Here is a 26,994-nt window from a genome sequence, read left to right on the forward strand (position 1 = left end):
TAAAAAGTGTTTTTATTTAGTGTGTATACATTTCAAAACATGTGCCAATTTTTTTTTTTTTTTTTTGCTTTTAAAAATTTTCATTTTTGTCTTCAGATATAATGCTGAAACGAGAATATAGTTACGCATGGATAATATGTCGTCAAAAACATATTTTGCCTTTTTTTGTTTTTGTTCAAAAAATATATCTAGCATTTGAAATACAAATGTTTATTTTTATTTATTTTGTTGTAGCAAATGTCTAGACATTTTGGTCAGTATTATTTAATATTTTCATAATTTTTTAAATTAACATTATTTTATTGTTCTTTTTTTCATAAATGTTTTTCATCAAATTTATCAATTTTAATATGTTTTTATATGCCTTAAAGAAATTTTGTCATAAATGAAAATATTTTAGTTAGTATTTTTTTTGTTTCTGAGAAATAATTATACCTTTAAGCAAACATGACAGTTATGACAATTAATTCATATTTATTATTTAAATACTTTGATTATGATATTAAGTTTTTTAAAATATATTTTTGTTTCAGATTTTTTCAAGATTTTTACTTCATCCTTAATGTTTTAGGTTTAAAATAATACTAAATCATTATCGCTTATATTCAATGAATTTTAGATTTATTATTGGTTTATTATACCCTACAGCACTATAGTGGGAAGGGTATTATACGTTTGTGCTGATGTTTGTAACATACAAAAATATTAGTCCAATACCCACCTTAAAGTATACCGATCGATTTAGAATCATTTTTTGAGTCGATTAAGACATGTCCGTCCGTCCGTTCGTCTGTCCGGCTGGCTGGCTGTCCATGTAAACCTTGTGCGCAAGGTACAGGCCGCAATTTTCAAGATAATTTGATGAAATTTGGACCAAGCATGTTTTTTGACACAGGGACGATGGTTGAAATCGGTCCATTATTTCGCATAGCCCCCATACAACCGTACCTCCCGATTTGAACTTTTTATGCCATAATGACTCAAATATTCTATTATCTCTCTAAAAATTGGCACAAATAAGTTTTACATAAATATAAATGACACTGCAGTTTTTCGTAAGGATCGGCCCTTATTTGACCCTAGCCCCCATACAAACCTACCTTCAAAAAATGTCTTAAACGTCTAAAATTAACTTGTAACCATTTGTATCGCAATGAAACTCAACAAAACTAACTGTTATTTAAAAATATATCCTTTTCCCAAATTTCCCGAGGATCGGCCCATATTTGACCTATATAAATACTCATTTAGAAATTTTAGTTTTTTTTAATAAATTGCTTAAATATTTTGGAATAATATTCAACATAAAAGTTTCTTTATAAAAAGTAGGTTATTATATGGTCGGCCATGCCCGACTATACGTTACTACTTGTTTTTTGTGTGAAGTTTGTTGTTTTTAATATTTAGTAACGTCCCAGTGAAAATAAAAAAAGATTAGAAAATAGTGTGGCAAGCGACGTAAAAGAGTCTTTATAGACAACAATAAAGCTCTTTATAGTCTGATTATCTGCAATGATTTATAGCGACAGGGATTTCAGCAACAAAAAACAAGTTGCGTATACATATTTCTAGTTTTCTTTTTCTGTAAACATAATGGAGCCTGAAAAAAAATGTTTTCAAAGACAAAGACGTGGTAAAGTACAGGGGACATGGATATTGAATATATTTTTATAAAAATTTATATTAAAAACTTTTTTAAGTTTGAATAAAGAAAAAGCTAATTTTTGTGCAAAAAGTTTTAAACATTTCAGAATTTACATACAAACACTTGTCTACATATATTTGTCTTGTTGTAACTATAACATCTTTCTTCTTAGTTTTTAATCCAATTCCATATTTATGAGTTACAAGTACTTGTCTTGATAATAAAACACCCACTCCTTCTTCGCCTCAAGCATTAATAAAACACGTAAACAAAAAGAATTAAAAACCACCAACAACAACAACAACAAAAAAACAACACGAAATATGTATATCATAAAAATAAACATTAATAAATTAAAAACATTAAAATTTTTTAATATATATATATTTTTTTTGTATAAAAAACAGTAGCTCTTAAAAAAAATGACAAGTAATAAAAAAAATTATCACTCACTCTGGGGTATATTAATACAAATGAAGACATAAATTATGTTTTATAAAAAAAATATAAATTTTAAATCTCTTTATAAGTAAAAAAAATATTGATTTATATTTTTTAATTAAAATTTGAACATATTTAATTTTTAATTAACTACAGAAAAAACACTAACTACAAGTGGGCTGTTTTGAAAATTTAAAAAGATGATGAAAATTTGTTTAGGTTATAATGGTCATAAAATTCAAAACCTCAAAATAAATCAAACAAATATGACAAATATTTTCTTTGGGAACTATTAAAAGTGTGACGAATCAATTTCAAAATTTAATGTTTTTTATATTATTCAACGTTGTATTCATTTTAGATATCGAAAAAAATACCTCATTATTCTCACAACATTTTTGCTAACTTATACTCTTTTGAAAAGTAGTGCATATAGTAGTCAATAGACCTGTCCATATTTTAGTCTATAGTCGAGTCTATAATCTAGTCTATAGTCTAGTCTATAGTCGAGTCTATAGTCGAGTCTATAGTCGAGTCTATAGTCGAGTCTATAGTCGAGTCTATAGTCGAGTCTATAGTCGAGTCTATAGTCGAGTCTATAGTCGAGTCTATAGTCTAGTCTATAGTCGAGTCTATTGTCTACACCATTTTTAATTGAAATTGGGAACATTACCCATTAAATTGAGAAAATTCCAAATGAAATAGTGATTTTCAATATGAAATTGAGAAAATTCCGAATAAAATTGAGAATTTTAATTTCATATTGGGAAAAATCCAAATGAAATTGAGAATTTCAAATTAATATTGAGAAAATTCCAAATGAAATTAAGAATTTCCATTTCATATTGAGAAAGTTCTAAATGAAATTGGGATTTTCAAGTACAAATTGAGAAAATTCCAAATAAAATTGAGAATTTTCATTTGATATTCAGAAAATTCAAATTGATTTTGAGAACTTCCAATTCATATTAAGAAAATTCCAATTGATTTTGAGAATTTTAATTTCAAATTGAGAAAAGTCCAAATGAAATTGAGAATTTCTAATTAAAATAGAGAAAATTCCAATTCAAATTGGGAAATACAATTTGAAATTGGGAAAATTCCAAATGAAATTGAGAAAAATTCAATTGAAATTTAGAAATTTTCAAATGAAAATGAGAAAATTTCAAATAAAATTAAGAAAAATTTAAAAAAGTAGAAAAATATGAATGCAGATGTATGTATGTAAAAAAAAAAAAATTTTATTGTACTCTATGTAAGGAAATAACAATGAAACATAAATATAAAAATTAAACAAAACAAAACAAATAGACTACTGTCCAACTGGCATATCTCGCAACTCGAGAGCAGTTTGGTAAAACGTTTTTGTGCGCTGTATAGCTCTACTACAATCTCCTGGAGTTATATGTAGACGATTTCGATGCATTTATAACTTCTTCAAGGTACACCAGCCTTTGCTCTCCGACATTTGGGGCATTGACATCAGGTACATTCATCCTGGACTTAACGCAGCTTTTGATTTTAGACGAAATTATTTCAATTGGATTCAACATCAGCGAATATGGACTCATACGCAATAACCGGCTATGGCAAGTGGCATTGTCGCACACCAGAACCAGTTCGGATAGCTCATTACCTAGTTCCTTCCATCTATCCAGAATACCTCTTACCCAATTTTTTGCACTTTCGGCATTGAAGGATCCCCTATGAGTATCCATTTGTAGGATACCCCCGGTACCAATTGCACCTATTAAATGTATGTAAGGACCACGTAAAGTGGGCATTGAAACTACGGATCGGGCACCAACATGACATGAAGTTAAAAGCCTTCTTGACCAAAAAAAAAATAATCCAACATACTTGGATTTAAATTTTTTTTATATTCATAGTTAAAGTAATGTAACATAAAAGGTTCTCATTTTCATTTGAAAATTTCTAAATTTCAATTGAATTTTTCTCAATTTCATTTGGAATTTTCCCAATTTCAAATTGTATTTCCCAATTTGAATTGGAATTTTCTCTATTTTAATTAGAAATTCTCAATTTCATTTGGACTTTTCTCAATTTGAAATTAAAATTCTCAAAATCAATTGGAATTTTCTTAATATGAATTGGAAGTTCTCAAAATCAATTTGAATTTTCTGAATATCAAATGAAAATTCTCAATTTTATTTGGAATTTTCTCAATTTGTACTTGAAAATCCCAATTTAATTTAGAACTTTCTCAATATGAAATGGAAATTCTTAATTTCCTTTGGAATTTTCCCAATATTAATTTGAAATTCTCAATTTCATTTGGATTTTTCCCAATTTGAAATTAAAATTCTCAATTTTATTCGGAATTTTCTCAATTTCATATTGAAAATCACAATTTCATTTGGAATTTTCTCATTATTAAATGGAAATTCTCAATTTCATGTGGAATATTCCCAATTTCAGTTAAAAATGGTGTAGTCTATAGTCTAGTCTATAGTCTAGTCTATAGTCTACACCTTTTTCAATTGTAAATGAGAACTTTTCATTTCAATTCAGAAAATATCAATTGAAATTGAGATTTTCCATTTGATATTCAGAAAATTCCAATTGAAAATGAGAATTTTCATTTTAAATTGAGAAAATATCAATTGAAATTAAGATTTTCCATTTGATATTCAGAAAAGAACAGTTGAAAATGGGAATTTTCATTTGAAATTTGGAAAATTTCAATTGAAAATAAGATTTTTCAGCTAAAATTCGGAAAAGAACAATTGAAAATGAGATTTTTCTTTTGAAATTCAGAAAATTCCAATTGAAAATGAGATTTTTTATTTGAAATTTAGAAAATTCCAGTTGAAAATGAGATTTTTCATTTGAAATTCAGAATATTCCAATAGAAAATGAGATTTTTCATTTGAAATTCAGAAAATTCCATTTGAAAATGAGATTTTTCATTTGAAATTCAGAATAATGCAATTGAAAGTGAGAAAAAAAAATAAATTTATAATATAACAATATATATAATATAAATTCATGGCTATGAAATCCATGCATACATATCTGTCATAAAACACATAATTTCCATTTGCATTGTGGTGTTAATACGTAGTTGAATTAAAAGAATTTTTAAAAAGTTATGGAATTCAAGGACTTGTGTGCTATTTGCTTGTGCAATATGTCTAGGGGAAAAGTCCGAAAACTTATCCCGTGTGGCCATATTTACCATGACAAATGTTATTCGTCAGCAAGTCTGAGATGCCCATTATGCAGGATATCAATTAGCGGTAAGTAATAATAAATTTTTTATGTTCACTTATAATTTTAAAATATTTTAATAGATGGTGAAATTGTGGAAAGAAAAAAATATAAAAAATATAGTGACCAAGACCGTAGTCGTATTTTGGAAGCCGCAAATCGTGGTAATGATTGGTCTGAGCTAGCTGCGTCATTAGGTATATGTTACAAAACAGCTCACAACTGGGTGGTTAATTACAAGGAATGTGCGCTTAAAAAGAGGAGGAAATAAGCCCAAGATACTTACAGAGAATGAAATTAATGATATACTAAGCTGGGTTGAGGAGAAATCCGATATAACCCTAAAAGAAATTTCAAATAAAATATATGCGCAATCTGAAAAAAGAGTTGCTTTTATCAACAATAAGCAATACGTTACATGGTAGAATGTATACAGTAAAAGGAGTACACAGTGAACCCAGTTCTATGAATAATGAACTCAATAAGACGAAAAGACGAGAATATGTTCAATTACTGAACGAATTTGTTAGAGATGGAAAGCAAGTGGTATGGCTTGATGAAACAAATTTCAATTTGTTTTGTAGGCGGAAACGTGGCTGGTCGAGATGTGGTACACGTGCAGTACAGACAGTTCCTACGTCGAGAGGACCTAACATTCACCTAATTGGGACCATAGGTACATCAGGCGTAATAAAAATGTGTCTGAAAAGAGGTTCATTTAACGCTAATGCTGCTAATGGCTATGTAGAGGATGTTTTTAGAAAATGGGAGGATTTGGGCAACAACCTTTCCGAACTGGTAGTTGTATGCGACAATGCTCCATGTCACAGCAAGCTGGAACGATTATTTGAAAATTCTGAAGCAACGTTACTAAGATTGAGTCCGTACTCCCCAATGCTCAATCCCATTGAGACAATATGGGGGAAAATTAAAGCACATGTGAAGTCAAAAATTACTATACCCAACACTGCACCACCCAACGTAGGGGAACAAAGACTCATTTACCTAGAAAGTCTAATAGATGAAGGCATCACTCAAATTACAGTTGGGGACTGCAGTAGAGCTATACAGCATTCCACCACATTTCATCAAGCAGCAGCAGATATGCAAAATATGCCCGTTGGCCATTAATTGTTTATTATTATTATTATTATTATTATTATTATTATTATTATTAATTTTTTTATTTTTAATTTAAATTGTACATCTTTTTGCAACAATCCGAATAAAAAAATCTGAATTTCAATTTTCTTTTGTGCTTTTCAGAATTTCAAGTAAAATTTCTCATTTTCAAATGAATTTTTCTGAATTTCAAATGAAAAATCTTATTTTCAATTGGAATTTTCTGAATTTCAAATGAAAAATCTCATTTTCAATTAGAATTTTCTGAATTTAAAATGAAAAATCTCATTTTCAATTGGAATTTTCTGAATTTCAAATGAAAAATCTCATTTTCAATTGGAATTTTCTGAATTTAAAATGAAAAATCTCATTTTCAATTGGAATTTTCTGAATTTAAAATGAAAAATCTCATTTTCAATTGGAATTTTCTGAATTTCAAATGGAAAATCTAATTTTCAATTGGATTTTTCCGAATTTCAAATGAAAAATCTCATTTTCAATTGGAATTTTCTGAATTTCAAATGAAAAATCTCATTTTCAATTGGAATTTTCTAAATTTCAAATAAAAAATCTCATTTACAATTGATCTTTTCTGAATTACTGTTGAAAATGGTGTAGTCTATAGTCTAGTCTATAGTCTAGTCTATAGTCTAGTCTATAGTCTAGTCTATAGTCTAGTCTACAGTCTACACCATTTTTAACTGAAATTGGGAATATTCCACATGAAATTGAGAATTTCCATTTAATAATGAGAAAATTCCAAATGAAATTGTGATTTTCAATATGAAATTGAGAAAATTCCGAATAAAATTGAGAATTTTAATTTCAAATTGGGAAAAATCCAAATGAAATTGAGAATTTCAAATTAATATTGGGAAAATTCCAAATGAAATTAAGAATTTTCCATTTCATATTGAGAAAGTTCTAAATGAAATTGGGATTTTCAAGTACAAATTGAGAAAATTCCAAATAAAATTGAGAATTTTCATTTGATATTTAGAAAATTCAAATTGATTTTGAGAACTTCCAATTCATATTAAGAAAATTCCAATTGATTTTGAGAATTTTAATTTCAAATTGAGAAAAGTCCAAATGAAATTGAGAATTTCTAATTAAAATAGAGAAAATTCCAATTCAAATTGGGAAATACAATTTGAAATTGGGAAAATTCCAAATGAAATTGAAAAAAATTCAATTGAAATTTAGAAATTTTCAAATGAAAATGAGAGCCTTTTATGTTACATTACTTTAACTATGAATATAAAAAAATTTAAATCCAAGTATGTTGGATTATTTTTTTTTTTTTTTTGGTCAAGAAGGCTTTTAACTTCATGTCATGTTGGTGCCCGATCCGTAGTTTCAATGCCCACTTCACGTGGTCCTTACATACATTTAATAGGTGCAATTGGTACCGGGGGTATCCTGCAAATGGATACTAGAAAGTGCAAAAAATTGGGTAAGAGGTATTCTGGATAGATGGGAGGAACTACACCATTTTTAACTGAAATTGGGAATATTCCACATGAAATTGAGAATTTCCATTTAATAATGAGAAAATTCCAAATGAAATTGTGATTTTCAATATGAAATTGAGAAAATTCCGAATAAAATTGAGAATTTTAATTTCAAATTGGGAAAAATCCAAATGAAATTGAGAATTTCAAATTAATATTGAGAAAATTCCAAATGAAATTAAGAATTTCCATATCATATTGAGAATGTTCTAAATGAAATTGGGATTTTCAAGTACAAATTGAGAAAATTCCAAATAAAATTGAGAATTTTCATTTGATATTTAGAAAATTCAAATTGATTTTGAGAATTTCCAATTCATATTAAGAAAATTGCAATTGATTTTGAGAATTTTAATTTCAAATTGAGAAAATTCCAAATGAAATTGAGAATTTCTAATTAAAATAGAAAAAAATTCCAATTCAAATTGGGAAAAACAATTTGAAATTGGGAAAATTCCAAATGAAATTGAGAAAAATTCAATTGAAATTTTGAAATTTTCAAATGAAAATGAGAACCTTTTATGTTACATTACTTTAACTATGTATATAAAAAAATTTAAATCCAAGTATGTTGGATTATTTTTTTTTGGTCAAGAAGGCTTTTAACTTCATGTCAGGTTGGTGCCCGATCCGTAGTTTCAATGCCCACTTCACGAGGTCCTAACATACATTTAATAGGTGCAATTGATACCGGGGGTATCCTACAAATGGATACTCATAGGGGATCCTTCAATGCCGAAAGTGCAAAAAATTGGGTAAGAGGTATTCTGGATAGATAAGAGGAACTAGGTAATGAGCTATCCGAACTGGTTCTGGTGTGCGACAATGCCCCTTGCCATAGCCGGTTAGAGCAACTATTCCAAAATTCTGCAGCAACATGTTGAATCCAACTGAAATAATTTGGTCTAAAATCAAAAGCTGCGTTAAGTCCAGGATGAATGTACCTGATGTCAATGCCCCAAATGTCGGAGAGCAAAGGCTGGTGTACCTTGAAGAAGTTATAAATGCATCGAAATCGTCTATAACTCCAGGAGAATGTAGTAGAGCTATACAGCGCACAAAAACGTTTTACCAAACAGCTCTCGAGTTGCGAGATATGCCAGTTTTGTTTTATTCAATTTTTATATTTATGTTTCATTGTTATTTCCTTACATAGAGTACAATAAAATTTGTTTTTTTTTACATACATACATCTGCATTCATATTTTTCTACTTTTTTAATTTTTTAATTTTATTTGAAATTTTCTCATTTTCATTTGAAAATTTCTAAATTTCAATTGAATTTTTCTCAATTTCATTTGGAATTTTCCCAATTTCAAATTGTATTTCCCAATTTGAATTGGAATTTTCTCTATTTTAATTAGAAATTCTCAATTTCATTTGGAATTTTCTCAATATGAAATTAAAATTCTCAAAATCAATTGCAATTTCCTTAATATGAATTGGAAATTCTCAAAATCAATTTGAATTTTCTAAATATCAAATGAAAATTCTCAATTTTATTTGGAATTTTCTCAATTTGTACTTGAAAATCCCAATTTCATTTAGAACATTCTCAATATGAAATGGAAATTCTTAATTTCATTTGGAATTTTCTCAATATTAATTTGAAATTCTCAATTTCATTTGGATTTTTCCCAATTTGAAATTGAAATTCTCAATTTTATTCGGAATTTTCTCAATTTCATATTGAAAATCACAATTTCATTTGGAATTTTTCAATTTAATGGGTAATGTTCCCAATTTCACTTAAAAATGGTGTAGTCTATAGTCTAGTCTATAGCATAGTCTATAGTCCATTCTATAGTTTAGTCTATAGTCTAGTCTATAGTATAGTCTATAGTATAGTCTATAGTATAGTCTATAGTATAGTCTATAGTATAGTCTGTAGTCTAGTCTATAGTCTATTCTATAGTTTATAGTCTAGTCTATAGTCTTTATAAACTTTATACAGTAATATTTCTCTCTTGTAGTCTATAGTCTAGTCTATAGTCCAATCTCTAGTCTAGTCTATAGTCTTTATAAACTTTATAAAGTAATATTTGTCTCAATTTTCCATATTTGATTTCCATAGTCCATGCTATAGCCATGTCTGTCTGTAGGTTACAATCAGTTTCAGACGATCCTAAATATCAACAAGCTAAAAGACATCTACTGTCAAAATTTCATTTTTTAAGGTTTTCTGTCAGTAACACAATATTTTAAAAATAGTTATATATTATTAAGTATCATCGTTCAATTTAAATATTTTATTTAATTACTCTACCAGCTTCTATTAAAATTCTGTTTGGCAATGCCACCCACACTCAATAGCTTAACATTAACATCTGGCAATATCATAAAAAAGTAAACAAAGTGATCCTTATTAGAATTTTGCAACAAGAAAAGTGTGTTTTTTAATAAAATTTGTTAAAAGTTAGAAAAAACTTTAAAATTTGTATTATTTTTGTGAAAAATTATTCAAATGCAAGTAAATAAGCGAATAAATAGAAAATATAACAAGTTTCTGTGTTTGTGCATATAAAAAAAAAATTGTGAAATTTGGCGGTCACCACTTGTCTAATTGGTGTGATTAAATTTTTTAAAAAGGTACTTTTATAATTAAAAATTATAATTTTTTGCAATAAATCTATGTTTTAGTTATAATAGTTTAATTTTATTAAAAAATATTTAACATGGCGAAGATTTTTATTTGATTTTTGAAGAATCTTGATTGAGACACCCTTGGCCAAAATTTGTAAACTTTTGTTGTTTGTTATTTTTGTTTGTGTGTGTGTTTTTTTGAAACAGAGTTCAACAAAGAGTCAAATTATCAGAAAAAGATGAAATACACCTGGTTGGCTCTTGGTGAACAAAGTGAATATTCATTTTAGTAGTCACTTTGAAAAACAAACATTCGCTTTTTGTTGTTTCGTCGTAATGTGAGGAGTGATGATTGACTTCCTCATAAGACAAGCACATGTTAAAATAGCTAGTCATCTGAAAAGTCACTAGCTAGGGGTAATCCTAGTTCCTGAAATGATTAACAAACTAGTTAATATACTTGACACTATATTGTACTGTATATTATACAGTTCTAAAACTGACTAATAGACTTGATCATAGGTTTAGCTATAGACTAGTAAATATACTACCTGATCGCTTACAGTTCTATCGACTAGTTTACCTTGTAATCTTCAGATTAGTCTATTGATTGACAAATCTATGAACCACTAAGTAAAGTACGACATTCGTAATTCAGCTCAGGGTGGAGGAAGACCGTCGTGCGTCGTTGGCATTGTAGCTTAAGGGTAATCAGGACGTCTTTTTTTTGAGATGCATGTTAACCATATGCAGTCGTGTTAACTTAACCTAAGTTTTTAATTTTGATTATGGTGGAGAATCAAAAAAACTGAAATTTATATTCTGGCCAGTCGTACTGGAAAAATTAGAGTTGGCGTTGTAAATCATCGATTCGGCCAAGTTAAGTCCTAGCTACAGGAGTAGCTAGGTAGGCAGGTCGTCCTCGCGATGTCATCACTGGGGACACACTTGGGTCCAGTATTTTGAACCCATTGTGATAGTAGCTAAGCAAACCTAAAAAACAAACAAGGCACGAAGATCTCTTTGCAAGAACGTAGTGTAGAGTGTATTATTTAACTAAGCTTTTGTAACACAAAATTTTAAGTTTTTATGTGAATCTTAATCACTCTATTGGTCAATCACTGACTCCTTGTTACTTATATATACATCTTTAAAAAATTAGATTATTATTGATAAATCATTTAAGTTTCTATATTAAGAAAATTGAATGAAATCCTTTTGGAAAAAGAAAGACATTACTTTAATATGTTAATTTTTTTCTTCTTTCAGGTATGTACATCTGAGGAAATTGGAATTTTCATAATTTAAGATAAGTACCTATGTATGTATACTGAAATATCTACAAACATTTTCCGATGTTTTTACTTTAATTATCCAGTAGATACAATTAAGCAAAAATGTATGTTCTACATTTATTAATTTATTTCCCAATTAAAGTGTATTTCCTTGCCCAAAATTTGCCAACAAAAAAAGAAACTGAACATTAAATCATCAATATTCACATGATTTTTTAATGCCTCATTAAACAAAATTGTAACAAAATTTTCAAGCAAAACAAAAAACAAACATTAAATTGAAACTGTTTCATATAGAAATTTATGGCAATTTTTTACCTCTTTTTGTTTAAATAAAAAACAAGTAAAAGTGAAAATATATGGCTTACACAAATTAACATACATAAACAAATGCATAATTTAATATAAATATTTATTTAGAAAACATTTAGTTTAACCAGTACTTTACCTACCAGACATTTTTGGTTTACATTTTCTGCCATCACTCACTCACAAAATCTTTAGTTTTATAAACATACAAAATTGTGAAAAAGGAAAAAGAAAACTCCAATGAAAATTGAGTTCTTTGTTTTGGGCGAAATTTCTTTTGCATGTGTATTTTAGGGCCGAGTAAAGGAAATGACAGCTGTCAAATGTTGTTTATCACTTTTTAAATGGCAAAATAAATATAAAAAATTTTTTTGTTTGGAAAAACTCTTTAATGTTTTCATTTTCATTTTTTTGTTTACAACATTCTCTGGACTGTTGCTCATTAACCTTCGTTTATATTTGGTATTAATTTTCAATAATTATGGTTGCGGAAATTGAGATACACTGAAATTTATTTACAATATTGTTTTGAAATAAAATTTAGTTTAAGAAATCAAAGATCAAATTTTAAGAGTTTGACAATATTAGCTTTCGTAATAGAAAAACAAATTAAGGAGAATATCCCTCCCTGTAGAGTTATTGTGCGCTCCTAATCCAATCCAAGTGAAAATCGAACTAAGAGACTACCGAAAGCTTGTTTGCTTTTAATCCTTTCTTATATTAAAGGGAAATCAAATTTTGAAAATCTAGGAAATCCGTTGATTATAAAAAAATTTTTTTCTCCGTGTAGCCATATTTACAAACTGATAGTCCTATCGAAAGCTCCTTTACTTTTAATCCTTTGTTATATTGAAGGTAAAAGTAATTTTGAAAACTTTGGAAATCTGTTAATTATTAAAAAACTATTTTTCTCTCCGTGTAACCATATTTGTTTACAAACTGGTCCCCTTATTGCTTTCCTCGCAGTAGTGCGTACGTTCACACAACCCTTTTACGCAAATAAAAAAAAGATTTTCTACTTTGCTACCAAAACTACAAACAAATTTGACACTTCCGTCAACATTTTATGTCAAAAATATAAGTTTTCCAATACATTTTGTTGTTTATTGATGTTATTGGAAAACTTAGAAAACTATATTTTTAATTATTGATCTAATGACGCAATCACTCACAGTATTTACTTATTTAAATATACAATTTCAGTTTTAATTTCTTTAACTTGTCAAAGATTCCAAATTCAATTTTTGATTGAAACAAGAAAAGCAGATTTTGTATTAATTTTTTTCTTTAAAATTTTAAGAAAAATTTTGTTTTTTCATTTGATTTTATTTGAAAATATTTAAATAAATTGTAAACACTTGTTGAAGTAATTTCAATTTGTTTTCGGAGGGATTTTGTTTAATTTTCGTTTAAATGGAATTAAAATTTCAAGTGTTTAAGTATTAAGTCGTTTATTTCTTTTGATGTATTGCGGTTTTTCTATTAAATTTGACCCTGAATTTTTTTTATATTAAAGTGTAAATTACTTAAGTGGGGGTGTTTTGAAAAGAAAAAACCTCAAGAGGCAAATGTACTTTCTTAAAAACCTTCAAATTTAAGAGAGAGGATTATTAATTAGTAATTGTAATATAAAACATGTTTTTTTCATTTTTAAGAAAATTAGAAAACTAAGAATAAGATTCCTTCCTTCAACCTAGCTTTATGTTAAGATATCTCGAAGAACACGAAAGATATAACAAAGGTAAAGCCTTTAAAGTCTACAGTTTGGGCTTTCAAATTCCATATTAGTTCTAGTTCAGTTCTAGCTCAGTTCTAGTTTAGTTCTCATTCAGTTCTAATTCAGTTCTTGTTCAGTTCTAGTTCAGTTCTAGTTCAGTTCTAGTTCAGTTCTAGTTCAGTTCTAGTTCAGTTCTAGTTCAGTTCTAGTTCAGTTCTAGTTCAGTTCTAGTTCAGTTCTAGTTCAGTTCTAGTTCAGTTCTAGTTCAGTTCTAGTTCAGTTCTAGTTCAGTTCTAGTTCAGTTCTAGTTCAGTTCTAGTTCAGTTCTAGTTCAGTTCTAGTTCAGTTCTAGTTCAGTTCTAGTTCAGTTCTAGTTCAGTTCTAGTTCAGTTCTAGTTTAGTCCTACTTCAGTTCTTGTTCAATTACTTTAGAATTTTTAAATTCCAATAATTTACTTTTATTTCCATTTAAATTTCAACTCACCTGCTAATGTTATGCCCATATTTGTGCTATTATCTCTAGGTAATGTTATGGTTGCATATGTTGTGCCACGATCTGGTGCTAAACCAGAATCTTCTGATTGTGCTGGACTCATGGCGCGATCTACTGCTAAAAAAAGAGAAAACAAAGAACAAAAACACCAAACATAAAAATTAAAATGAAACAAAATTCAATTGTAAAAAAAAAAAAATATATTTTATTAAACTCAAAACAATAATTAAGTTAAACAAATGGGTCAATTACACAAATAATGATATACAATTTACAATAATAAAATGCATAAAAAATACAAAATTTTAAAAACACTTCCAAGTCTTTAATAAGTATTTTGTATTACAATCCCATAAAATATTAAAGTTTATTAAAGTTTTCAAAAAATTTCAAAACCCCTGCTGCCAGTAAATGGCTTGAGAGCATTCTTTCTTTCAATATCTTTTAAAATAAATGTGCGAAATTTTCTGTATTAACTTTTTTGTTATTATTTGTTTAGAATTTTTTTCAAGATTTTTTTTTTTACAATAACGCCATTACAAATTTTTATTGCCCTTAAATGTTTATTTTACTAAATCCCTAGTTGTTTATTTATTTTCCAATAGTTATAAAAAAACTTCATTTTATGAGGTGTTAACAAAAGGATGATTCTGTTTCAGAGGGATAAAGAAAAAAATTATATTTTTTGCAGACAACCACTTCAAAAGAAGGCAGAAAAAAGAGAAAAAATATATTGTTTGGGCTCTTTTACAAAAAATATTGACTAAAGTATAACATGCAGTAGAACTATACCGGCTAACCGTAAATTAGTTTACGTTTAAAAGCTTATTTACGGTAATTTCTAGTTCAGTTCTTTTTAAGTTCTAGTTCAGTTTTAGTTCAGTTCTAGTTCAGTTCTAGTTCAGTTCTAGTTCAGTTCTAGTTCAGTTCTAGTTCAGTTCTAGTTCAGTTCTAGTTCAGTTCTAGTTTAGTTCTAGTTCAGTTCAAGTTCAGTTCTAGTTCAGTTCTAGTTCAGTTCTAGTTTAGTTCTAGTTCAGTTCAGTTCTAGTTCAGTTCTAGTTCAGTTCTAGTTCAGCTCTAGTTCGGTTCTAGTTCAGTTCTAGTTCAGTTCTAGTTCAGTTTTAGTTCAGTTCAAGTTCAATTCAAGTTCAATCCTAGTTCAGTTCTAGTCCAGTTCTAGTTCAGTTCTAGTTCAGTTTTAGTTCAGTTCAAGTTCAATTCAAGTTCAATTCTAGTTCAGTGTTATATAATGAAATTATATGATCAATCGTTTATAGTTTCTCATCATTCTTACATGCAGAAGTGCTGTATGGTATTTTTCCATTCGCTAATATAAGTTCTAATTAGCAATGTCTACATCTGTCCAGTTTATTACAAGTTATTTCACTGTTATTTAAGATAGTGTCTCGAAGCATATTAGAGATCCCCTTATAGTAAAAACAAATATATGAACATATTTTTTCATATATAGAATTCTCCTAAAAAAAACGTGAAACAGGAACGGTGAACATCTCAGTCTTACAGAAAGATAAATTGTCAGGTTACTGGTTTCATATCATTGCGGTTATTTGCCTTCTGTGGGTTCTATTATTTTCAAGATATCGATAATTCTACCCCTTAGTTTTAATATATCTTCTTGTATTTCTTCATCTTAATAATTTTTTTTAAATTTGTGTTGGCAAATTTAAATTTAATCAAAAAAAAAAAAAATTCTATATCAAAGAATTTAATTTGCCGCAACCATTCAAAATCATAATACAATATGCCTTATATTCTTTGCAAATAAAGAATTTATTTGTATTAAAAAAATTTAAAATTTATTCAACACCCTCTACAGTTTATCTGGTTTTATAAAAAAAAATAAAAAAATGCGAAGAAAATATACATCAAAGTTAAATGCATTTTTATGCACCATATTCTCAATTATACCACCACATTTTTTGTGGTGTTTTTTTTCACAATTTTTTTTTCGGTTAATCTTATTATACCAATTTGCAAGCGGTATAATACTTTTCATTAAAAAAGCGGTGTTTTTCAATACCCTACGCTAGGAGAACTCATATACTTTTCTTAGTGCGAATTGAACTAGTTCCACAAGTGGTTCTTGGTGAATGATATTAGCTTCACTTGAAATGTTTTATTTAAAGGTTATAAATCATTTTAAAGTGAATATATTCTTAAATAACCTTTAAGTAGTCTACTTTCTACTAAATAGGTTTCAAAATTTCATTATGAACTGTAGGAAAAGCATCTTCCTGGCCTGAAAAAGCTTCTCTAAAAAAACATAAATTTACCGAAGGGGTCATTTTTATTCACAATACATATTTTATTTCATTCGAGATGTCATATCTAATAAAATTAATTTACAGTGAAGGGGTTAATATCGTTCGTCTCAACCGGTAACAATCTAATATTTTATTTAGTTTTTTTTAATTTCAACGCATACCACAGCGTGTAGGTAAATTCAGCACAATGCATGACCAATTTTTTTCAAATTAAATTTGCATATAAGACGATCACTTTCAAAGATACCAACAAAACAAAAATATCCCCGAAAAGCGCATGCATTTAAAGCACGCGCTCGCCGCGGGTGGACCACACCATTGCGTAGCAAATGACAGCTGCATTTAATACGTTGTAATTCCCAAAAACAAAAAAAAAAAACTTCACTCTTTTTAGCATTTTATTAAGTAAAATAATCTGCTTCTTTAATAAATTGTTTATGCAACGGTCATTTCCAGTGAAATAAATCCATCAATAATTGGTTGCAAAAAAATAAAACTCTGAAAAATTTTTGATTTTTTTTGTCTGAATAGAGGTGTTGAAATGAAGCCTTACAAAGAAAGGTATGTAAAGCTTTCAAATGAATGATTATTTTTTAAATAAACACTAAAATGTAAGGAAAAGAGTTTTCTTTTAAGAACATTAAACAATAGCCACTCCAGTGTCCACCTACAGGGTGGATGCAGAAAATCTTTTGCAATTTGCTAAGTGATATTTTAAATTCAATTTTCCATAGAACTACTAAAATTACAAACTCAAGGCCGATAATTATAAATCAAGGAACCAGTTTGCACTTCTTATTCTATTCCTCATATCAAAGTGATAGAACTAAAATCTATTGCTAGAGAAAAAGTTTTCAATTAATTTTAGAAAAAAAGTTAAAAATTTTTCCTATAATATGTAATTAGTTTCCGAACAGCAAACTAGAAATAAGTACCTAACATCACTATTACTTAGGATATCCTTACTGTGCAACAATGTTGTGATTGCAAAGAACTAGTTCTTTGGAACTGGTTCCGTAAGAACTAAGTTAGAAAAAAATTTAAAAAAAATATTATTAATTCATTACAAATAAAATCAATGCATTAAAATCAATCAATAACATAAAATTATTTTTTCTAATTATATTTAAGCCAATAAAAATGCGGCAATTTTCTGTTCGAAATTACTAATATATAGTTCCATAATTGTTCTAAAGAATTTCCCTAAAACTAGTTTTGAGAAAGTTAAATTAGAACTAAAAACATTGATTAAAATTTAAATAATTACTTAAGTAATTTAAATAATTACTTAAATCTATCCGGACATGTATGAAATCTTATCTAAATTAACTCGTTCTCGAATTAGTGCGAAGAGAACCATTTTAGATTCTTTAACAGCAAACTTGGAACTAGTAACGTCGCAATTATCTTTTCTTTGGAACATTGTATTTCACAAGAAATTTATAAATTTAATTTTAATAATGTATACATTTTATGTTTCCCTACAGCTTTTTTAAGAGACACAAATTGCAAGAAAAATGATTGGATCAAAAAGAACTGCTCCCAGAATCGTTTCATAAAACAAGGTTTGAATCCAAAACACCTCTAAAGAATAAGTTACGAAAATACTATTTCGAATAAGATCATTGGTCTCAACGCTAAAAAAGACTGGAACTGGATATAATCTTTCTACAACTAGTTATGAAACCAAGTTTCAAATTTCAAATTCCTGTTAAGAAACCTTTACAGTTGGGTACAATTGAGTTAGCTGTATACGAAGCTCCCTTATGAAGGAGCATTTTTCTGACAAAATAAACATGATTTTTAAACTTGTCAAACTGTAAGTAGTGTTCTTTAAATCGACTTTCGAATAACCGAACAATCGACTTTTTGTCGAAAAAAGTCGAAGTCGACTATTTTGTTCCAAAAAAGTCAATAATTCGAGTATGGTTTTTGAAAAAAGTCAAAAAAAAGTCGAATAGTCGAAAAAAGTTAAAAGAGTCGGAAAAACTCGAAAATAGTAGAAAAAAGTCAAAAATAGTCGAAAATTTTAAAAATGTGGAAAAAAATCAAAAACTCTAAAATAGTCGGAAAAACTCGAAAAAAGTAAAAAAAATAGTCAAAAAAGTCTAAAAGTTGGAAAAAGTCGAAAAAAGTCAAAAACTCGAAAATAGTAGAAAAATGTCAAAAATAGTCAAAAATTCTAAAAAAAATGGAAAAAAGTCGGAAAAACTCCAAAAAAGTTAAAAATGGTCGAAAATAGTCAAAAGTCGAAAAGTCGACTATTTACAAAATAATCTATATAACAATGTTGTTAAGTTTTTAATGAATAGAGAAGTTTTTATGTTATTAATTTATTTCTACAAAAATACTTCTCATTATAATTTATTACAATAATCCTTGTTTTTTTGTTTCGCCTAAATACAATTTCTTATTAATTAATTAAAAAAATCCTCTTCAAATATATTTTAAATGACTTTTTCTATAAAAATTTCATGTTTTCTATTAATTAATAACCAAATATTAAAAATATTTTTCTTTTGAAATGATTTATAATCTAATTACACTGTTTTATATCAAACAAATTACACATGACCTTCAATTTAATAAACCACAAGATACTTTTTATAGAAATCCCCTTCATTTTCATAAAAATGAATGAATGAAATGAAACTCAAAATTAGATTCTTTCTATAATAACAAAATATTTTAATTATAACAAAATTTATCATTATATGAAAATTACAGTTAAAAAACTATAAAATTAAAATATTCAATACAATAAATGTAAAAATTCTTCCGGAAAATGTGCAAATTTAACGCACAAAACTCGTAAAAACAAAATAAAATTAAACAAAAAAATCATTGTTAATTCAACATAAATACAAAATACTTTAGATTTTTAAAAACAAAAATTATACAAAATATTTACGCATGTATTTATTTTGTAGTGAAATGGACAGACAGATTTACATTTGTTTATAATGGCAGTGGCATGTTTTTCAATAATTATGTTATACTTAAACAAAAAAAAATATATAAATACATGTGTATAATTCAAAAGAAAATTAAAAAAAAATATTTGCAGTTTTAAAAGGAATAAAATCTTGAGAGAAATTTTACTCTGACGACAGACTATGTAACTATCGCATCGGTTGTGCGCTCAATTTTTTCAATTTCCTCTTCACATGCTCTACATCGTCTAAAAGCGGCACTGATTTTATATAGATGTGCTCGTAATCCTGTGTGTCCACTCTGCCCACCGTTTCATTATACCAAGAGACCTTATGGGATTCTCTCACCCATAGTTGCGTCGAATGGTTTTGTAGTCATCAGTTTAATCACCTCGAGCATCAGGCTCCCGTAAGGCCTGGTGCCTATATTATGAAAACCTTACCTCTTGGAGAATATGCTCTTTACAATCCTATAAGGTCTTAAATTTAATTATATTATCTGATATTGCCCATTTATTTATTCTTATCCAATTTACTCATTCCGTTATTGCTCGGTCTTCTGCATAGAAACTTGTGTTATGAATAGGTATTCAATAAAAAACCCAGGCCCACTTTGTTCCCAAATTTAAAGTCATCCGTGTAGCAACGAACTCCTATTGAGTAAGTCATGTGAGTGTTAGCAGAAATCTTTAAAAACAAAATAAAATCTTGAGAGAAATTTTACTCTGAACACATAACATATAATAGGTCCGATTGTTAGCTTAACTCGTGTTAAAGTGTTATCACAAATTTTCATAAACAGATCTAGAAACCTTTCTATTAGAAGCAATTGATTCAATAGCGAAACCTTCTAAGTTTTGTATTCTAGATTTAAAAATTTACCTATTCTTTCAAACAGACAAACAAATTGCACCAGTTTCCTCAAATTTTAAACAAATGATAAAAAGTAGTAAAACTTTCGAAAGCCCCTAAAATCATACTTATAAAATAATGATCTATGTTTCTTTTCATATTCAATAGACTACAACATAATCTATTAATAAAAGTAAAAATATTCAAAATATTTCAATAAATACTATTTTAAAACTTAATCAAACTTTTAAAAAAATTTCAACCAATCAAGCCAATTATAAACAAATTTTTCTTTGTTGGCTGTCCCTTTTTGTCTACTATAGGTACAGGAGAGGAAACAAACCTACAGGGAGTTTATTATTCAAAATAGACATGATTTTTGGATCAAGTCATACCTTTACATTTCTGTTAAAAAATATTTCTATGTTTACAATACATTTGGCAACACTATTCCACCACAATGAAAACAAACATTTAAATAAACATAAAACAAAAAAATCCAATTTCTTCAGTATTTATTCTGAACAAATTTTTGGGTGTAAACATCGCACACGGCTGTTTTCTATCAAGGCCCGAAAAAATTCAACCAAAGCAACAACTACTCGCCAAAGTTCTTGTATTTAATTAAAAATAAGGGCGAAGGTTGTCTAAACAGAAAACATATTCCAACTCCATATGAAAAACTTAACACAAGTACTCTTTAAACCAAAAAGCTGTTGTATGCCCAAGTAAATGTAAATTAAAGTAATAAAAGTTTTTGCTTTTTTATTCAAATAAAAAAACATAAATTGTTAGAAAAGCTGCTATAAACAGTAATATATACATTACGAACTAATAGCTATTCAGCCATAATAATAAAAGAAAAAAACTTAGTACTTAACGACCATATTACCGACCACCAAAGAAAATTTTTTAAAATGTTTTGGTTTGAAAAAAAATATGAAGAAGACATTGTCGTAGTCTCCAACATCATCAGCATAATAAATGCTCTTCTGTTCAGTCATATGTGGTGTTACGCTTCATTAAAACATCCGCTTAATATATAAATTTTCGTTATTTTCTTATTGAGAGTTTTTAGACTTTGCTTTCAAATCTTAATATTGTTAATCGTATTTGTTTGTGAGAAATATTTAAAAAAAGTACTTTTCAACAGTTTATAAAGTACTTAAAATAACAACTTACCGCCCCCAAATTATGTTAAAGTAATTGATCTTAAGCTGATTACAATTCCCTAGAAATGTAACTAATTCTCTGACAATACATAACATATAATAAAACACAGATATCTTTTTTCTTCGCATATATATCTAGTATTATTTTAGACTACCAATTTTTAATGCAAACTCAACATCCAAAATCGAGTCAACGGTCGCCTACTATACCTGTCGTTAGAGGTTTAAAATGAAACAAGAACTTAGTCCCCTTTTCTTTTCAATGGACACTAAGTTCTAAGTAGCGTACCTCTACACAAACGTATATTTTTACATACGGATCTCTAGTATGGCGGACTTTAACTAGGTAAAAAATTGTTGTAGATCAGCTACACAAAGTTCAAAGTTCAGCATGCTTTGTGCCCTTAAGAAACTCTTAACAATATGTTACACATCTACCGAATCTAAACACATGTAAAGGTGACAAGTTATTGTGGTCCTCCTTCAATGCGAAACGTATAAGATACCTTATAAGCGGGATGTGCTAGGCAAATATGCAGGTCGGCTCCCCTTTAATGAACACTGTTGCAGAGAAAGGAAAAACGGTCTTCCATATTTTCTGTGAATTCAATGCTCTAGCCGTTAGGAGATAGAGTTAAGAGATATCATGACATTTCTCTTGGCTACAGGCAGGATCTTATACTACACTTTACTACATCTGACGAGTGGAGTGGTCCGATAAAACGAAGTATCTTCGACTTTGCTTAACTGTCTGCCCGTTGTGAACTACCGCATTAACTTAGAGAACTCAAAAAAATCATACATTAAAAAAGTAAGATATTTTAAATGTTCGCTTACAAGTAGGGAGTTAAATAAGTAGAGGCTTCTTAAGGGGTTAAGTAGTTATATTTTTTAGAAACGAAACTATTAGTTTTGACAATTTGGTGCTTCTCTCTCTGTGTACCCCTTTAGTTTAGGATCATGGTTATGTTAAAACGCCTTATGATTACATCGATCAAGTTAAAAGTTGATTAAAACCAATAAAATGTATTCAAAACCTATAAACCTTACTTAGGGCATTATAAACTTTGACCAATTCCATTTTTGGTTTGTTAATCAGGAATTTCTTTAACCATACCCAGCCGAAATACGAACTTATAAAGAGGCGAAGAAGAAGTAGAGTTTACTCCATGGAAGTGTTGATAAATACCTGAAGAAGTGATGATTTTAGTAGAAGGGATGTTATTTTAATTTGATTCTAAATTTACTACTTCTAAAGTCATTCTCAAGATGTCACTATTATGTTCTTTTCTTGGAAGTTATTTGGCAGTTTTATATAATAGACAAATTTAATACAAAAGCCAAAAACAAAACATTTTTTAAGTATAAGAATAAAATTGCAAAACATAGTTTTATTTTCACTTCTCTGGAAGTCAGTAAACATCACTTCCGCAGAAGGTAAAAAAATTCACTTAATGTTACTTTTGAAGTGGTGATAAATGTTATACTTTTGGAAGTGCATTAGAAATTGGAATTCTTATGTAAAATATTCCTTCCCTCTAGGAGGCGAAATATATTTCATAATTTAAATTGTCTCTTGCATTTGGTTTGAAAAACTGTAATATTTTTTTTTTTTTGAAATTTTTTCCAAAAACATAAAAATTTATCACCATTTTATATACTGCTTCAACTTTTCCTAAGTACCTGTTACTTATAATAAATATTTTTTCCTTAAACAAATTTCCTCCATTAATAATAAACTAAATTTCCTTTCATTTTCAATTCGTTTCGCATTTCTACAACAATTTATTATTATCTGTCATGTTATTTACGTATTTCGGATGCCCTATAAATTCAATCAAATTAATTACAGTCTAGATGTCAGAACGCGTACGAGTTTCTCTATCCCACTAACTGTCAGTCTGTTTATTAGGTTTTTCTTTTATTTGAAGCGATTCATTGTAACTAGTTCAATTTATATTGGTCGTTTAAATTTCTTGATGCAGTCGTAATAGAACAACAAATTTGTAGCTGTCGAAAAAGTTTAAAGTTTTTTTTTTTTTGATAGATTTATGAGTTGAAAGATGAAGTAAACAAGAAACATCAGCAAATAAATAATCAAAAAATTTGATGTGTATGAAGATGAAGTTGGTAATGATGATGGTTGTGGAGGTTTAATTTATTATTAATTAATAAAAGCTATTTTATTAGGTTTAGGAGTCTAAATTAAAAAAAACAAAACAGATTTTTATTTATTTAATTGAATTTTGAATAAAATGTACTAAATTTTTGTTTAGGTTAATGTTCTAGTTTGAAATTTTATACTAATCCATCATAATATTTATAATTTTATAAGAAATTCACTCAATTTAGGTTCTCATTTAGACGCTCTTTTGTAGTTTGTAGCTAAAGTTCCCCTCACCCAAAGCAGATCTCGACAAAGAGAGAAAGAGACATGGTTGTCTAGATTTTTAACGTGAGCACTTGCCTTGACGGCCTTATCTCACGGTGGTCTTTTTCATCCATTGGGTAGAATTGAGAACGGTCTACCATTGCCCCTTTGTTCTTCAATGAAGAACTCAGGTGGCAATTTTTGTACATTGGTTTTGACCGATCCATGCACAAATACTTTGCTGGAGTACTCGAGCTATCTAATCTCTGACCATTGGATGGCCTCTTTTGATTCGGCAACAGCACCTAGAAACGTAACCGGTGGACCGAAGTAGGATCCATCAATAAGCCGAAGGCATTGTTCTTACTCACTGTGGTAATTCTGATATGAACAGAGTATACTCTTAACATATCTGGACAAGGAAGGAAAATTAAACTGGCCACCCGTAGTAACAGATTATGCGGTGCTCTAGTCTGACCTCTGGCAATCTATGCAAAGACTAAGCCAAGCAGTAGACTGTCACCAATTTTTCAGTCCCGGCCAGACTGGAGGTATTGGCCACCTCTTTATACCCCGGGATTGCAATAATAACAAGGCGGAGGTAACATGCCCCCGGGGGGAGAGAAAGAGACAATTATATTTTCAATTATGTGTAAGTAAGCATACATGTAAAGCAAAAGAATTGAAAAAAGAGCTCTTTGCCGATATCAGCTGTAATTGCTGATTTAAAGCATTAGTAGGGTGACAATAATTAAATGTCAAACTTTACTCTTAAAACGTTGATTTTAAAATGTTTCTTTATTTGACAACTTTATTTCAAGCATATAAACTTCAATCGCACACTTTACCTTTCAGCCATAAATTATATTCGTTATTCTAATAATTCTGTCTCTTTAACGATCCATTAATAAAGATATTAAACAAATAAAACATCAAAAGTATTTCTAATTTTATTACATTAATCGTATGTCTGCTTAATTTTGTTTTATTTTTCCTTAAAAGTGCTAATGGCTTAAGTGATCTATTTAATCATACAACTCCTAAAACAAAGAATGGAAACTCCCATTATGTATTAATGTATGTATGTAAATATGAAAATATTTCTAATATTAGAAATGATGATTGTGTCTAAAACCAAAACAAAAAAGTACTTATATTTGTTTTGTTCTCGAAAAGATTAAAACAAAAATTGTTAAAGACTTTTTTGTAAAAATAGCGAATCAACTTGAAATTATAGAATAGATTAGAAGGATGAGGCCGTCGGTGCTGCTGCTGCTGATGATGATGACGATGTGCAACTGTTGACAATAAATTAACGATGAATTTCTTCTATTGCAATCAAAATGCAATGAAACGGAAATGGTAAATTGTATGTTACACATACTACAAACTTGCATTTTGACATAGACAATTGAATTTTGTAAAGAGACGTGGTATTATTTAAAGATTAAAGTAGTCTCTGGAGGTAATGAGACAATTATAGTATAAATCGTAAAGTTTCCAAAAACAACAACCCTTTATTTTTAGGAAAGTTTGTTGTTCAATTGGGATTGATTTCTGAAATTTGAAATTTTTAAGATTTTATTTTTTGTTCAGTTTTAGTTCAGTCCGAGTTCAGTTCTAGTTCTCATTTCTAGTTCAGTTCAAGTTCAGTTCTAGTTTAGACAAGTCTCAGCTATAATTCATTAAAATCAAATCACACAAATTTACCTTAGATAACTTTCATAAACTCAACCTAAAATATTAAAATGTTGTCATTTCCATGTGTGTCATTGTCTCCTTTTGCATAGTGTGAAAAAATGACAAAAATTTTGAACTTTACAACAAGACTTGTTGACGTTTCTTTTTAACATTCTTTACATTTAAAAGTTCTATTCTCATTTTTATATTTCAATAAATGTTTAGTGATCCCATAAAGGGACCTTTATTGCAACACTACTTTACTCTATACGTTATTAATTCGTGAACTTAGCACAAAAACATTTGACAGGCAGACATATATTCCAACTAACTCCTTTAAAAACTTTTGCTGTTTTACACATTCAACACATTAGCGCACGCAAGACAAGAAAAACCAATTAAATTAACTCAACTGTAGTTCCTCAAAAAACAAAAAGAATGTCATCAGATAAAAGTCATCACCCGCAGCAACTAGCAGGAGTTCAGCTCAACTACTTCTGTATACTGGAATCTACACCCATTCATGGGGAGAATGAATGAAAAGAAGAACTAAATACCAAGTTATGTATGTACATATCTTTAAAACAAAAAGCAACAAATTAACATGGATATTTTAGGTTTAGGCTCAAGGAATTTGTTAGGTCAGGGTTTAAAGTAATTAATTCGAAGTTGAATTATTTAGTTTTAGAATAAATTGGGGTAAATTAGTTTCAAAGTCATTTAGCTTTTTATATAGAAATTTAATTATACACTTAGTAAGTTTCTATTTTTGTGTATTATTTACACTATTTTGAAATCTAACTTATTACTTGTGGAAATTTTGTCTGAATCAGATTTTAACAAAATTCTAGGAGTTCATGTGAACTAGAACTAAACTAGAACATAAATCAGAACAAAACTAGAACAGAATTAGAACATAATTAGAACAGAATTAGAACAGAATTAGAACAGAATTAGAACAGAATTAGAACAGAATTAGAACAGAATTAGAACAGAACTAGATCAGAACAGAACTAGAACAGAACTAGAACAGAACTAGAACAGAACTAGAACAGAACTAGAACAGAACTAGAACAGAAATAGAACAGAAATAGAACAGAAATAGAACAGAACTAGAACTGAACTAAAACTAGAACAGAACTAAAACTAGAACAGAACTAGAACTAGAACAGAACTAGAACATAATTAGAACAGAACTAGAACAGAAATAGAACAGATCTAAAACAGAACTAGAACATAAACCAGAACAGAACTAAAACAGAACTAGAACAGAACTAGAACAGAACTAGAACAGAACTAGAACAGAACTAGAACAGAACTAGAACAGAACTAGAACAGAACAGAACTAGAA

At 28.4% G+C, this 26,994-nt stretch overlaps 2 protein-coding genes across 5 annotated transcripts in view; one reads left to right on the top strand and one right to left on the bottom strand.

Annotated features, from left to right (window-relative positions):
* The window catches only part of LOC111683804 (glutamate receptor-interacting protein 1), a 55,817-nt gene that overhangs the window by 13,652 nt on the left and 15,171 nt on the right, over positions 1 to 26,994 (bottom strand). Inside the window, exon 2 of one of the 4 annotated variants that reach the window (XM_046947453.1) lies at positions 14,342 to 14,464. The exons of 1 other annotated variant lie outside the window; for it this stretch is intronic. In XM_046947453.1, the coding sequence (XP_046803409.1) occupies positions 14,342 to 14,464 (123 nt within the window). Of the gene's footprint in view, positions 1 to 435; positions 573 to 14,341; positions 14,468 to 26,994 lie in introns of those variants that run through there. 2 more of the 4 variants (XM_046947452.1, XM_046947455.1) reach the window with 2 other exon arrangements.
* LOC111683805 (pickpocket protein 19-like) overlaps positions 10,293 to 26,994 on the top strand; it is a 45,248-nt gene continuing 28,546 nt past the window's right edge. The window contains exon 1 of the mRNA XM_046947111.1: positions 10,293 to 10,542. The gene's annotated coding sequence lies outside the window, so the exon portion shown is untranslated. The remainder of the gene's footprint in view (positions 10,543 to 26,994) is intronic.

The sequence above is a fragment of the Lucilia cuprina genome, chromosome 3 (genome assembly GCF_022045245.1).
Source record: "Lucilia cuprina isolate Lc7/37 chromosome 3, ASM2204524v1, whole genome shotgun sequence".
NCBI lineage: Eukaryota > Metazoa > Arthropoda > Insecta > Diptera > Calliphoridae > Lucilia > Lucilia cuprina.